At 41.6% G+C, this 16691-nt stretch overlaps 1 protein-coding gene across 4 annotated transcripts in view; it reads right to left on the reverse strand.

The window, feature by feature from the left end:
• The window catches only part of CNTNAP4 (contactin associated protein family member 4), a 274373-nt gene that overhangs the window by 199137 nt on the left and 58545 nt on the right, over positions 1-16691 (reverse strand). The window contains exon 1 of one of the 4 annotated variants that reach the window (XM_081213563.1): positions 2757-2891. The exons of the other annotated variants lie outside the window; for them this stretch is intronic. Coding sequence (XP_081069689.1) covers positions 2757-2868 — 112 coding nt within the window. The 5' untranslated portion in view covers positions 2869-2891. Of the gene's footprint in view, positions 1-2756; positions 2892-16691 lie in introns of those variants that run through there. 4 annotated transcript variants of the gene reach the window in all.

The following is a 16691-nucleotide window of genomic DNA, read 5'->3' on the forward strand; positions in this document are numbered from 1 at the left end:
TTTTCAGCAGGGGGCCCGGTCCATTGTCCCTCAGACCTTGGGGGGGGGGGACGGACTATATTTTAAAGAAGAAGAAAAAGAACGAATTCCTGTGCCCCACAAATAACCCAAGGATGCATTTTAAATAAAAGGACACATTCTACTCATGTAAAAACACACTGATTCTGGGACTGTCCGTAGGCTGGATTTAGAAGGCAATTGGGCCAGATCCGGCCCCAGGGCCTTAGTTTGCCTACCCATGGACAAGAGCCTATATTAATAGAACATCTTTCTTTCTCAAAGCTGCTAATGGGGTAAAAGTCCAGTTACATTTGCAATAATGATAATTTTGAGTATAAAAATAGTTTTGTTTTGTTTGTTTTTTAAATAGTTTAAAATAAATAAATAAATAAATAAATAAATCAGGCGACACTTTTCCTAACACTTAATGCTTCAAAAAGCTTCACCAGATGAACTTTTATTTCCTCCCATATCCTTCTAACTCCCCACACGCATTAATGGGGAATCACTCAAATGCTAATGTGCACACCATGCTCCCCCTAACACACACATGTTGGCTGCACATTGTGCCAGCATAAGAAGAGGCTTTAAGTATGTATCAATATTTACACAGAGAGAGGTGTGATCCTGGCCCACTCAAGATCCCCTTTGTGTGATGGATTTCCATCTTCATATTCACTGTACAAGTAAAACCCATTATTGTGAGTGTCAACTATAAAATGACTGGCAGAATCCGAGACCAGGGAGAAGAGTTGGTGGAAGAAGATTGGAGGAAATTTAAAACTTATTTGCAGAAATATTGTTAAATTTTTGAATGTTGATGACATTGAAATGAATTGCAGGGGTTCTAGCAACAAGGTGGACTAATAATAGATAAACTAATAGGACATGAACTTGCTGAACCAATTTCTAAAAGGGATACAAAAATGGGAGACGTGAGGAAGTCAGGAAAATAAGTTAACTAAAGATGAGAAATTAAGAAAGAGGGAATTTTTGTTTTCTTTTTTTCTTTTTCTCTTTTTGTGTTTAATGTCTGTATTTTTGTATTTTGTATCTTTTTCGGTTTTGTATTTTTCTAAACTCTTCTATTGTTAAAACCTAATAAAATATTATAAAAAAAATAAAAAATATTGTGAGTGTCAACTATAAAGGCAATGGGTGTTTGGCCACTTGGTGCAGTAGGGATGGAACTATCCCCACTGCGCCCAGTGGCTAAACTGTATGTGGAAAAAGGAGAAACAAAATTTTTATTGAACTCTCCTCAGCTTTTCTACCTTCCTCCTTTGGATCTACATACTTTTCTAAGGTAGCCATGTTCACCACTACTCTCAAGGGAACAGCGAATGGAAGGAGAGCTCAAATGGTCCACAGCCATCAAGGGAAGTCCACCAGGACCATTATTGTACCCAAAGATGCCACACTGGCAATCCTGGCTTAGTTGGCTCAGGGAGGTCTTAAAAGTCCACCTTTGAGAGCTCTGGAGTCCACATTCAAGCCTGCTTCTGAAAAACTGTGGTCTAAACCACTGAGACTTGCCGATCAGAAGGTCGGCGGTTTGAATCCCCACAACAGGGTGAGCTCCAGTTGCTTGGTCCCAACTCCTGCCAACCTAGCAGTTCGAAAGCATGTCAAAGTGCAAGTAGATAAATAGGTACCGCTTCGGCAGGAAAGTAAATGGTGTTTCCGTGCGCTGCTCTGGTTTTGGTGTTCTGTTGCACCAGAAGCAGCTTAGCCATGCTGGCCACATTACCCGGAAAAACTGTCTGTGGACAATGCCGGCTCCCTTGGCCTGTAAAGCGAGATGAGAGCAGCAACCCCACAGTCATCTGCGACTGGACTTAACTGTCAGGGGTCCTTTACCTTTTACCTTTTACATCTTTACTGGAGGGAAGAGTATGCCCCATGTTATTTTTATAAGCTAGTAAACAACTGGATGCACTCTGGATTTCTAGAATGCCTAGTTATAAAGAAAAATAATGGCTTTAAGGGGAGCAAGAATCATATTTCGAGGCTGAAACCCTGAAAAGGCTTGTGGAGTACAGATGGAACCACTGTGTGCTCCTAAGAACCAGTAAGTATTAGATTTGTTAATAGAGGAATGATATTTGTTTCATTTCACTCCTGCTTGCTTTTAGTTCTACTCAAATACATAAATGAATCTATTCAATCATACAAGTCCAAATATGCAAGAATGAGTCTGTGATGAATCTTTTTTCAGATGGTTACGCTTCCGGAAATGTTTGTTCTGCAATGGAAAAGCTGATTCAGTGACTTTGGAATCTTCCACAGCAACTGCCACATGGCGCAGTCAGTCAAACGGGATAAACACATAAAACGTTGGAACGTGTAGGATTAGATGGTGAAAGAAAGAATCTCACTTATTACATTTATGCTGAAAACTTAAAAAAAAAATGCTTAATTTTGCTTTCATTATTACAGACGCCAAATTGATACAACTAGCATCTGGGAACATTAGCCAATTCCATCTGGATACTGACAGCAACAAAACTTTGATGCGCCCATGACAAAAACTATGTATTTTTTGTTATGCCTAATCAAACAGATAAAATGTCAGGAAACAAAACAACCTACAGATCCCACAACTAGCAGAAGTTTGCAGCAGATGACCTCCAGTGTCCTTCCCAACCATCCCATTCTGTATTGAATACAGTGTATTATTCAATTTCTGTGAAATATTCCAGGAATCACCCAGAGTGATGAAGCTGTGAGGCCCTGATTCTTAATTTTCTACTTACATTTATATAGCTTCAGGACTGAGGCTATCAGTAGGAGCAAACAAGGAAGCAATGCTTGCCACCTGCTTCCTGGATAAACAAGCATACAATCACTGATAGGTCCACCCACCATTGTGAGGCTCAAAGCAATGAAGATGATGCCTCCCCAGCTGTTGCCATTGGCTGTGGGTTTCTTGTGATGTCACAAAAGCACTTGGCAACTGAGTGGATATAAAGGCAGGCCAAGGGAAATCCCTTTTCTGTTTCCAGCAGGACACACCTGGCAATGGATGTGACATTCAGCCCTGCCCAGGTTTCTTTCACTTGGAGGAGGCAAAGTGGTGAGTGGAAGGAGGCAATCCTCTGGCACTGGGATGCTAGGGAGAGATAATAAGTCAAGTTTGCTGCTGGTATCTGTGATTGGAAGCTGGTGGACATCTCATAATAGACCTAAAAGTAGCTTCTGGCACAATGGGACACCGTGACGGAAACCAGAGCATACGGGAAAACTGTTTTCCTTCCCGCTGCAGCACTACCTATTTATCTACTTGCACTGACGTGCTTTCTGCTAGATTGGCATAAGCTGGGACAGAGCAATGGGAGCTCAGCTCACTCCGTCACAGGGATTCAGACAATGAACCTTCCGATCGGGAAGCCCAAGAGGCTCTGTGGTTTAGATCACACCTATGAGTAGAGGTGAAGCACTGTGAGAGGGCACGGGGCAGTTGCCATGGGCGCAAAATTGTTAGGGGTGCAAAATTTCAATACTCAGTGCTGCCTCAATACAGCTGTGCCCTTCCATTGCTGGCCTGCATTGAAAATGGCTTCTCCATACGAACCAGGAAGTGATCTCTCAACAGAAGGACTCTTCCTATCTTACCTCCTGGGTGATGCAGACACCAATAGGCAGTTGAATGTGCATGCGTACTCCATCTGTTTCTCTCTCTCCCACCCACCCCATTCTGCACAGCCCCGGGCACTGGCAACCTATGCTATGCCACTGTCTATGAGGGAATGTGGTCATCAGACTGAGAAATGTTCCCCACCCATGTTTTGCCCCTTTCTTTGCTTTGGAGCATTTCACAGATCTTTTTCCTGCAGCTTGGGGGTCCTGGGAATAGACTCTTTGTTTTTAGCACTTTTTCTGCTGGCAGATGTTGTACATTGCCCATCTTTTACTTGGGATGTGTTTCAATTTTTTCTTGTAACCTGGTCCTGAGACTCAAGTTCAACCTCTCCCCCACAGTTTCACAATTCATCCTAACTCAAGTAACTGAATTTACTACCAAGCACTGGGAGATATTCAGTGCTAGTCCAGCTCAGAGTAAATCAATTAAAAGATTGCTAACTTGGATTCATTCTCCTTCAACCCGGCCAATTTAGAACATCTGTATACACTGACGGTGAGGCTGTGACAGTCTCTGCCCATAGTTGGGAAGATTTTGGGCCTCTTGTGAACTGTGAGCATACGTTTGGCCTGATTATTATTATTATTATACTAAGTCTTTTAAAAAGATCTGAATTAAGTCTTTGTGGCTGCTGGAAAGAGGTGTTAATGATAAATTATGCCCATCGTGAAACTGGTAGTTCATTTGTTTTGATAGAACTTCTGTGCATGCAAAAATAATAACCCTAATCAATTAGAAGCCATTTTCAGTCAACAAATATATGGGGGGCAGGCTTTTGGGGTGAGCATGTAGCAGTGTTTTGGCATTTATGTAAACTGCTTTGGGTGAGCATGTTTTGATTATTTAAATCTTTTAAATATAAACATAAATACAATACAACTTCCAAGCAGGGTTGAGGTTTCTCTCTTTGTAGGAGTTAACCATTGACCAAAATATTCCCAATTATTGGAAAATGAGATTACAGAAGAATGGTTTTAATTAAGTTACATTATACAAAGTTAAAACTCTGATAACTTATGCAGCTACCCATATATTGTCATGTAATCCCACTTTAGAATTTTCCAAGTATGATTCTGTTAATGTACCATGTGACTGCTCAATTTGCCTATATAGCTACTTCAATTTTCTTTATTTCTATTAGGCTGAATTCAGATAAGGTCACTGTCGAACCAGCAAAATGGTTACAGAGCAAGGAGGAAACTTACAGTTAAATGACTATATTTTTCTACTTTACATTCTGTATTTGGGGCAGGAACAACAAAATATTTCAAAATTCCCATTAGCGCAGCAAAGTTTTAACTTGGGCCATAGATTTCCCTTCAAACCCAAGGGAACTGCAACCTCATTGGATGCCTCATGGATCAGAATTCATGGATTCTAGTTGATATAGCATTACAGTGGTATTAATAAAGAAACCCTTCTGGCTGAGAAAAAGCATTAAAGTAAGCAGTCCAAGGGAGCTGAGAAATGGGATAAATAGAATGTACTTCTGGCTAGCCAATTTTAACTTGCCACCGGCAGTAGTATGAATCTCGTCAAAGTCACTGTATTGATAGATCATGCTAAAAGCGTAATAGAAAATGCAATTGAGCTAGACTAATGTAACTCTAGCAAATATCATTGCAACTTGCTTGATTTCCATAACCGATACGGCTACTATTTGGAGGGGTTAAATTTTCCATATGCATAATGCATCCATAAAGATAATGAGAATTAGCTTTTATCTTTATTTCATGTTTTTTCACCAAACTTTCCGCAAGCAGCGATGAAAGCTAGAATTAAAATGACGTTATTTTTCTCATACCAGAGCACATACTCTTCCCACACTCCCTGCCATTATTTCGCTTCCCATAATGCTGGATAATCCTCCAGTTCCCCTTTTGTGATTTCCTCAAATGCCGTTATGTTTATGGAATTAAATCAGCCAACTTCAAATGCCAAATGAGAATTTTCATGGACTTATATTTGCATTATGTAGCACCAACTTTATTGCAACTGTTACATAACTAATGCACTAGCAAGCAGGCCATGTTTGACTGCGCTACATTTGAAAATTGTGCCCATATACATACTTGGATCCTCTTCCACAGATCATTATAGCCTCTTAGGCTTAATGACAAATTATAATGGACAGCACTCAGCAGGGCTGAAATTGCAGAACACACTGTAAGTAAAAAAGTCATAATATTTACTGCATATTCAAGTTTCTGCAGATGCCTGTTATTAGTTTGCTAAATATGCCTACTACTGAGAGAAACAGAGGAATCCCATAGAACTTTAGTTGACTGTCTTTAAAAATTAATTTTAAAACCCAGGGCTACTTCATACAATTTTGCAGAGAAATTAAGGCTGCAGTACTGCCACATGAAGTTGCCAGGAAGTTCCACTGTAAGCATGCACAGGTTTAGACCATAAATTGCTATGTTTGAAAAGTGTTCAGGGAAGCAAACTCACATCAACTACTGTATTTTTCGCTCCCTCCGCAGGGAAAAGCCCCCAAGAGCTGTGCACACTCTAAAGAGCGTGCAGCTTTTGCGGGCTTTTTTACGAGGTGGGAGAGGGGACTGACGCAGCCAGTCAGTCCCTTCTCCCTCCTCAGGGAAAAGCCCCCAAGAGCCACACACACACTCCACCCGGCTCTGTAAAGGGAGCGCTGAGCAGAGCCTGGGATGCATACATTTTAAATAATATTGTTTTTCTTGAATTCCCCCACTAGAAACTAGGTGCACCTTATGATCAGGTGCATGTTATGGAGCGAAAAATACAGTACAGTGGTGCCTCGCAAGATGAAAAGAATCCGTTCTGTGATTCTCTTCGTCTAGCGGTTTTTTTGTCTTGCGAAGCAAGCCCATTGACGGATTAGCGGATTAGCGCTATTAGCGGCTTTTAGCGGCTTATCTGCTGATCGGATCAGATGATAAGCGGCTTAGCGGCTTAGAAAAAGGGGGGGGAAACCAGCAGGAACTCGCAAGACATTGTCGTCTTGCGAAGCAAGCCCATAGGAAATTCGTTTTGCGAAGCACCTCCAAAACGGAAAACTCTTTCGTCTAGCGAGTTTTCCGTCTTGCGAGGCATTCGTCTTGCGGGGCACCACTGTATATCAGCTGTGTTAGCTCACATAGATCAGAGGGTGCCAAATGTTTTAGATCCGTGAGCGCATTTGGATTTTGGAGTGAGTGCATTTTGTTCCCCACTTCTCCTGATCAGATCTCCTCTCCCGCACCTAAGACATAGAAGCGGAGTGTGAACACCCCCACACAGTGGTACCTTGGGTTAAGAACTTAATTCGTTCTGGAGGTCAGTTCTTAACCTGAAACTGTTCTTAACCTGAGACACCAGTTTAGCTAATGGAGCCTCCCGCTGCCGCGTGATTTCTGTTCTCATCCTGAAGCAAAGTTCTTAACCCGAGGTACTATTTCTGGGTTAGCTGAGTCTGTAACCTGAAGCATCTGTAACCTGAAGCATCTGTAACCCAAGCTACCACTGTACTTTGCTTTTCCAAGGGATTTGGGTGAAAATCAGATCCAGGAAAATAAATCTGAGCCTTGAAAAGCATGCAGAGCTGAAAGATCATCACTCTTCCAACTTCCTCCTTCAGCTCTATGTACTTTTCAAGGGAGAGAAAGCTAACTACACTCACCACTTCATGACCAAGTGGCAAGGAGTATGTTTATGCTGCAGTACATGCCAGAGGGCCAAGAGCGGTAGGGAGTTCCCAGTTTCCCAGTCAGGCTGCTGCTGTCATTGTCCACCCCACCCTCCAGGCACCTTGGGAAACCATATCCATGAACTTTGTCACTGATCTGCCCAGCTCCTAGCGTAGTAAATTATACTACGAAGCAACATGCTTCATCTGGCTTTAAGTTTGGATGACTTTTAAAAATGTGAGTATACTTGATATCGAGGGTTGGGACGTTTTCATATGGCACAAAATAAATAATCTAGGACATAATAAAGTGAAAAATCATAGAGGATTCCTCAATCATATAGTTAGGAAAGTGTTGTAGATCACATTTTCATGCTTCATGGGCTACTGCAGTGGATTGTCTCCAACTGAAGAAACCAGGTCAGAAAGGCAGCTGCTGGGAATGGAGATTATGTATGTCTTCTGCCTGTCACCCAGCTACGAATGGTGAAGCAGAGAAAACTCATGTGACCTTGCAGCCATCCTTGCACTGCTGTGTCAGTTACCCGCAGGAAAACTGGAGGTCCTTCCTCTCTCTTTCACCCCACGTGAGATTATATGGGTAGCATAACAATTTTCACATCCCACAATTTTCTGAAATTTTGGATCTGGCTCTTAGGTGTTATCTCCTTGCATTTTCTAAGCTATTCCCATTGGGAAGAGAAGAGAAACTTGTCTGAATATTCCATATTTCCTTTTTACCACCTCTGTTAAGCTGCCCGTCTTAGATAAAACTTGTAACATTTCTGTTTTCACGTTTCTTGTTAGTGAAGATGTTCTGTAGCAAAAGCTCATGCAACCACTTTCACCTCTCATAAACTACTCAAATGACCAAACTACAGTATATTTAACTTGGGGCATGTTTATAGGCATGCCTGTTTATTAGGCTTTACCCACTGTGCTTGCACACCTATGCTTAGAAACATGCTCAAAGATGTTCAGGTCTTTTCTTTCACAATTTCAGGGGCACAGAACGTTTCCAAGCTCGTTAGCACAAACTGCCAAAGTAGCAATTATTGTCTTCTGCTGCAGCAGAATGCCAAAAAATGGAAAGGAGAAGAACCAAGTCTCCATTTGTCATCGCAATGTGTGGAAATACGATGTGTGTGCAGAAGGTTCGAGGTTGCAGCATAATTCTTTACATTTTGATTCAAAATCCAGCAATTCAAGGATTTCCAGTTTGATCTAAAATCTATTTCAAAGTGCATTGAACTGGATTTTGAACCAATTTTATGATGCAGTTTCCCAACCAAATAATATGCTGATGTTAGGGGAAAGTGAGCATAAAAATCCATGTCTTAGTGAAAACAACAAATATAAATCCCTAATATTATGGAAAGTTGCTTGCAAAAATGTATATATTTAGGATACATTTCCATTAGAATGCTGAAGAATTTTCATGAGGTTGTTTTAAAAAGAAACTAAAATTGACAGAGTCATCCATCCTTACTACTGTATTGCTCAGAAAGGCACTCAATCCTCTAGATAATTTTTTCAGGGGAAGCGGAGGCTGCAAAGAGAAGGCAAAAAAACTCTTCTGTTCACGTCTGTTCCGATCCAAGCCATTAGCTGCTACAAAAGATTCTATTCCACTAGAATAAACAGGTTTACATAAATGTGAATGATGTATTTCAGGGGCTTCATGAACTCAGTTCACAAGCCACAATGCTCAAGTTGACAAGGTGATGACAACATAGTTGTGCACACTCAGAGGATGACCTCCAAACCATCCTAAATATCTTTGCAGAAGCTTATGAAAAGCTTGCCCTATTGCTCAACATCCAAAAAACCAAAGTGCTGCACCAACAAGCACAAAGCAACCCCTCTGCAGTGCCACAAATCCAATTCAATGATGTAATGTTGGAAAGTGTTGATCACTTCTCCTACCTGGGCAATTATCTTTCCACAAAGGCCAGCATTGATGCTGAAATCCAGCATCGCCTGAGCTCTGCCGGTGCAGCTTTCTCCCAATTGAAGTGCAGAGTGTTTGAGGACCGGGACATTCGCAGGGAAACCAAATTGCTTGTTTACAAAACTATTGTACTACCAACCTTAATGTATGCTTGTGAAACATGGACCACTTATAAACACCATCTCCAACTCCTCGAAAGATTCCATCAACTGTGTCTCTAAAAAATTTACACATCACTTGGGAAGACAGGAGAACTAATGCCAGTGAACTGGAAGAAGCAAAGATCACCAGTGTCAAAGCAATGATTCTTCAACATCAACTTTGTTGGACTAGTCATGTTGTGTGGATGCCTGATTGCCATTTGCCAAAGCAACTACTCTATTCTGAACTTAAAAATGGAAAGTGTAATGCTGGTGGTCAACAAAAGAGGTTTAAAGACTCTTTGAAGGCAAATCTAAAAAAATAAATAATAGTATAAACACTGACAACTGGAAAACACTGGCTTGCGAGTGCTCCAACTGGAGAACAGCCTTCACTAAAGGTGTCGTGGGCTTTGAAGACACTTGAACTCAGGATGAAAGGGAGAAATGCACTAAGAGGAATGCACGGATCAATTCCTGCCCGGAAACCTATGTCCCCACTGTGGAAGGATGTGTGGATCCAGATTTGGCCTCCATAGTCACTTACAGGCGCACTGTTAAAACCGTGTTCGTGGAAGACGATCTTACTTGGCTACTAGTGATCAAAGAAGAAGAAGAGAACTCCACAGCATCACACAAAAATATGTGCTCCATGCATACATCACTGATGTGTTGTTACTGAATATCTCAATTTGTGCATTCTAAGGGTTTTCTATTCTCCCAGTTCCTGTAGGCATAAGCCAAAAGCCCCATCACAACCTCTGAAAAAACATGCATACCAGATTGTTTCTTCTCCTAGAGATTAACAGCTAAAATCATCACACAGGGCAACAATGGAAACTTGTCGGCCACTGCGACAGGCAGCAAAATTGAAAACTGAAATATCAAGATCACTCACAAGATTTCCCATTGGAAGAGGCAGTTATGCACTTCAAGAAACAATTAGATATTTGAAAGCTTTTATACAGTCATTAGAGTCTACACCGTCAGTAAAAGAAAACTCCTCCGTCTCTGCAAAAAGACTCCTCCCGTCCTTGAATACAAATCCATCTTTCATTCCTCAACAGGAAAGTCAATCATTTTAAGAAGTATAGTAAACAGTGCAGTGAGATGTGAAACACAAGGCTTTATTGTGTCATTTCTTTCTCAGCTCTTCCTAAATTGCTCTCACATGTTTGTACTTCTAAGCCTGCCGCTTTTTCTCAAGGTCAAGTTTACAAAATGTCAGTGATGTCCGTGTGAAATGAAATTGCAAGAGGCCTGGGGAGCAGAAGCGCAACACGGACTTGGAGTTTCTGAAATTGGTCCCATCACATAATGCTTCCTCAAGGCTCAATATCAGCAGCAACAGAAGCAGAAGCAAGCAGCTGTCTGGTAATGAGGCAGAACAATAAATCATCACTAGAGATGATCAGACAACTGGTATGAAGACACGGAAAGGAGGTTAGCACTAAAGCTATATAATTAAAAGTTTGGTGGTTTTGTCTCAGAAAGGTCTTCTAGGCTATTAATTTGACATCTAGCTACAGAATACTCTGCAAGTAGCCTCTGGATGACCCTAGTTTCATCATCCAGAGCAGGAGTACCATCTGTGGAAGTCAAGCTCCTACCCTTTCAGGTCGATGCATTTATTAAATGCGCGGAGGCCCAGTCCTCTTTCTCAAGAATATGGTCACCCTAGTCCCTGCCTGCAATTTCACACCCTCCAAAAAAAATTCTCTGGAAAAAAACAAGTATTCTTCGAGTCTCAGGGTTTTTGCACAAATGATGATGATGATGATGATTCAGTAGAAGTTACCACCACCACTTCAAGGTGGCCCAGAACTAACTACCCATTTTTGCTGGTTCATGCGACACCAGTGACAACAAGAACCTAGTTTCAGCAGCTTTCAAGCAAGAAGGCAAAGCTTCCCCCAAATATGCAAGGCAGAATGTTTTCCTTACAGTAACTAATCTAGGAAGTTGGATGAGGGAGTGTCCCCATCCCTTATAATAATAATTTATTATTTATACCCTGCTCATCTGGCTGGGTTTCCCCAGCCACTCTAGGCAGCTCCCAGCAGAATATTAAAGACATGATAAAAAAATCAAACATAAAAAACTTCCCTAAACAGGACTGCCTTCAGATGTCTTCTAAGAGTCAGATAGTTGTTTATTTCTTTGGCATCTGTTGGGAGGGCGTTCTGCAGGGCAGGCGCAACTACCAAGAAGGCCCTCTGCCTGGTTCCCTGTAACCTCACTTCTCACAATGAGGGAACCGCCAGAAGGCCCTCAGACCTCAGTGTCTGGGCTGAACAATGAGGGTGGAGATGCTCCTTCAGGTATACTGGGCCGAGGCCATTTAGGGCTTTAAAGGTCAGCACCAACACTTTGAATTGTGCTCAGAAACGTACTGGGAGCCAATGTAGGTATTTCAGGACCAGTGTTATATGGTCTCTGCAGCCACTCCCAGTCACCAGTCTAGCTGCCGCATTCTGGATTAGTTGTAGTTTCTGGGTCACCTTCAAAGGTAGCCCCACATAGAGTGTATTGCAGTAGTCCAAGCAGGAGATAACCAGAGCATGCACCACTCTGGGGAGACAGTCTGCGGGCAGGTAGAGTCTCAGCCTGCGTACCAGATGGAGCTGGTAGATGGCTGCCCTAGACACAGAATTGACCTGCCCCTCCATGGACAGCTGTGAGTTCAAAATGACTCCCAGGCTGCGCACCTGGTCCTTCAGGGGCACAGTTACCCCATTCAGGAGCAGAGAGTCCTCCACACCCACCCGCCTCCTGTCCCCCAAAACATTACTTCTGTCTTGTCAGGATTCAACCCTTGTTTTGTAGGTATAGGTGTATCAGTAGATTCACAGCCATACCATATTTACTCCCCAGGGCTCTTTTAAAGGAACCTTATGGTGCCAGCCCCACAAACTATTTTTCCCTTTTCTTTTCTTTTTGCCCTGAGCAGTTAATTGTGTACAATTACAGGTATTTGTGTTTCCTGAAGCAGTCCTGCAAACGGATCTTCTTGGTGATGATGCCAAGATTGTGGAATTCCCTACTGGAAGAGATCCCCCAGAATCCCTTTCTTCCCTTCAGTTACTCCAGGAAACTTCTAAAACATGATCTGTTGTTTTATATTTTTTACTCTAAAATTTAAGTCAACATTTTATATCTTTGCACTGCTATCTTTTTGATGTTTTAATTTAATTCCTGCCATTTTTAGTTGTGGTGATATATGTACTATTTTCTATTCTTTTGTATTGTTTTGATGTATTTTTATATTCTTATTATAAGCCACTTTTATTGCTTTAATAGGAAAAATGGAGAATAATGATAAACTAAACTAGTTCAACTAGATATGCTATACTGTTATCTTATTCAAATTTGTAATCTTAAGCAGTGGAAGTCATCTCTGCTTTTTTAAAAAAGATTAAAAGTCATTCTCCTATCTCTATTTATTGCCACAACTACATTTAAAATGTAAAGAAAGGGTGGTGTATTTCAGTCAAATAGTTACCGCTTCAAGAAAATAGTGTACAGTGGAACCTCGGTTTCTAAACGTAATTCTTTCTGGAAGACCTTTCGAATTCCAAAACGTTTGAAAACCAAGAAGCAATGTGAGGATGGAAAATTCCATTGAGAAAAAAGAAAAACATGCTGCAAAAGCAATTTGACTTCTGCGGCGCGTTCGGAAACGGAAGCAATTACTTTTGGATTTTCGGCATTTGGCTTCTGAGACGTTTGGCTTCTGAGACGCTCAAAAACCAAGGTTCCACTTCAGTATTATTCTGAAATCCCCCCCCCCCCATATTGGTTATTTTTCATTCAAAGGCACACTTCTATTGAATAAAGTACATGGTATATCCAGAACCAGCCTTACATTTCTGAATTTCAGATTAAATACTTCCTTTCCTTCAATGGGTTTATGGGTGCTCCAGAGGGTTAATTAAACATAAAACTGGAATCAAACTTACCATTCCTACATGAAGTAGAGATTCTGAAACTGATAAGATTGGAAGGATAATTTATGAGATGGCCTTTAAGCCACAAAAAGCTGAAGCAATATTTTAGCAAGAAATTAAGCATCCGTTCTAGGCAAACAATCTGACACACCAATATTGAATTCTCAGTGGTTCATGTGTGTTCATCAATTCTTTTTTAGGGAAGAATCATGGAGAAAGTTTGGGTGGTGATGGGGAGCATTAGATTGCCTTTAAGCTGTTGGCAGAACAGTTTGGAGCTAAAAGCAATTGTGGTGAAGATGGACAAATTGAAATTGAAATACTTTATTGTCACTTGTACAACTTGTATACAGTGAGATTACATGAGCACCCCCACTCAACTCTCTTAGTCTTAATTCCCCTCGTTTACTGATTTACACCCATCAAACCCGAAAGTCAGTTGCCCTGTTCTTATCTTTTCATTCAGCAGCCTAACAGCCCACGGATAGAAGCTGTTCTTTACCCTGTTGGTGCGACTAATCATGCTTCTATGTCTTCTGCCTGAGGGCAGGAGATCAAGAAATTACCGGCCAGGGTGTGAATCATCCCTGAGTATTTTCCTCACTCTCCTGAGGCAACGTTATTCCGCTATTTCATCCAGCGGATTCATGGGACAGCCCATAATATATTGTGCTGTATTCACCACCCTCTGTAGGCACTTCCTATCAGTTGATGTCAAACCACCGTACCACAACGTGATGCAGTCTGAAAGGACACTTTCTATTGTCCCTTTATTATCCACTTTCTGTTTTAGACCTGTGCACCCATCCATGCCCTAACATTCCTTGATCACTACAGCTGCTATGGAAGGCAGAGTACCTTGGGAGATCCTATTCTCACTCGGACTTTTGCATATGTTATATACAAGGGACATATTTGCCAGTTCAGCTGCACTGATGGCTCCCCCGCCCCCGAACTGTAAATCAGGCACATCTGCAACAACAGTATTATTGTACTATAATGTGTGGTTTTACACAACTTTTCTATTTTACCCCTCCCCTCATTTCTCTCTCTCTCTCCACCTCAAAGTTAACTTCAGTTTGGATATCAATCAAATACTTTCTCAGACTGCTTCATGCAGCAGGGACCCTAATGAAATAAATAACTCTTTTTAGTACTGAAAAGAATTGGATCTCAGGGGCTTTATATCAAAACTATCTCTGTAAGCAATTTCATGGTCTGTGGTATAGTACATGCATGTATTATTAAATACTTTGTATATATATTTAAAAACTTCTTTCTGGTGTTTCAGCTCCTTTTTTTTCTTTCCTGTGTTATGATCTACTTTTCTTTTCCCTTCCTAAATAATATTTCAAGACCAAATGCTAACTGGTGCAATTCTTCCCAAGCTATCCCCCATATAACGCATTAGAACGGGCCACTGGGTTCCTTACTGAAAATTGTTTGCCCTAAATACACATTAATGATTTTAGTTTAAAAATTATGTTTGAGTGGTGGGCAGAAAACTTTCCCCCTTTTTTCTAAACAGTCTAGAGACCAATTAAATGCATCTCTATATTGCTGACTGACTGAGATTTTTATCCACTGAGTTCTCTTTTCAGACCTGCCTAACTGAATACTTTCCCTCTTGCCTGGACTACTTTACAGCTGGAAGGTTTTTCTTCAGCACTTGGGAAATGTAATGAAGTGGATGTATATTTTATAAATGCATATATTCATATACAGCACTGATAAGGGGGGAAAATCCTGGGGTGCGGGGATTTACTCCACTGCCCAGCTCATCGGGGTGCCAGTCTCTGTGGGTCTCTCTGGTCAGCAAAAGAAGGAGTCTCTAGACAAGTTAAAGAAGCAAAACAGCAGTCAGTAGACCTGATCCTTATTTGTTGCAACAACGCTCAAATACACAAAGAGTGGGAACCCCAAGCATGGGGTTGTGTGAATCTCTCCCCATTTCCCATTATGCATTTTTCAACAGCATCATCAGTACATCATGAATATGTCACAAAATAGGAGTGTTTGGCATGTAGAAATGTGAGTCCATAAAGCCTCTCCACCTAACATTGGCGAGGGGTTGTGAGTGGAAGCCAGTTCCCCCTTCTGCAGGGGGGCATCTTTGGCCCCCTGCGTCAGCTTACCTGGCTGTTGTGCCGCGCCTGTAGGCCAGCCAATTGGGCTGGCTTGGGGGCAGGGTTTAGCTGCATTCAAGCGGCCATGGCAGCTCTGTGCCCTCAGTGTGCGCCCAGAAGTCGACGGATCACCCACCCTCCCTCCCTTTAGGCCATATCTATGCTTCTGACCTTGCTATGGACTTTGGTTGGTTGCCCTGGTTGCCCAGGGGGCCTGGTAGGAATTTTTACCCATTTGGTAAATTGGCACCAGCCTCATGGTTTTCCGCCTACCTCGTAGCAATTCATCACAACTTTTGGGCATTGATGGTTAGGCATTGGAATATGTGTCATGTGCATCCTGCATGGATCATGTTCGCAACCCGAGTGTCCACTGTATGGGATTGCCAGAGGAAACAGGATACATGGTATCGACTTATTGCTACAATTTTCTAGACTGCTTTTCTGAGCTTCTTTGCTGTTGTTCATGTATGGTGCTTGTGTAAATGGTCATTGTCCTGGCCTTAGTTCAAGGCTGTGGTGGGAACTTGGGATTTTTGGGGAGTCATTTAACTACCCCCCCCCCGATTCCTGGTTTTAACAGCACTTCATGGAACTGAATTCTATGCGCATATAGAACTGAATTCTCTGCAAGTGTAACTGCACACAGGAGTTGTGTGGAAATTTTGTTAGCCCTTGCAATCCACTTCAGCTGCCTTCATTTGCATAAGTACAGGCAGCTATGAAAGTGCAGGAATGGGTAAGAATTAGGTAACTGATGTAAATAAAACCCATGTGCCAACACTTCTCCATAAACGTAGATGGCACTCAACTCTGCTTCTTCTTTTTGTACTTATTCTTTATACACTTATATTAGTCCTCTTCATGCACAAAATGTCTGGAGAAATGAAAAAGTAAGATTGTGCCTTCTAGCTCTATGCCCAACTTGCACATGGATCAGGCCTTCTGGACAAAGCCATTGTACGAATAAGTTGTACTCACTGTTAGATTCCAGTGGAGCAAATAGCTAATTGGAGTGGCCAAATAGCATAGCTTCATCAGTTATCCAATAATTTATTTTGACAGCACCTATATGATATTGAGTGACAGAATAATTTGGCCACCATGAAGAAATGTTGTCCATGGTATTATTTTTTTCCACCTAGTCATTTTGACACTTTGGCTTCCTATTGGCAAAATTTGACAATTCCAAAATGCAGACGCGCTTTCACTTTCACAAGATAGAATATACTGCCTTT

Source organism: Podarcis bocagei, assembly GCF_964188305.1.
Source record: "Podarcis bocagei genome assembly, chromosome: 11".
In the NCBI taxonomy this organism is placed as follows: Eukaryota; Metazoa; Chordata; class Lepidosauria; order Squamata; family Lacertidae; genus Podarcis; species Podarcis bocagei.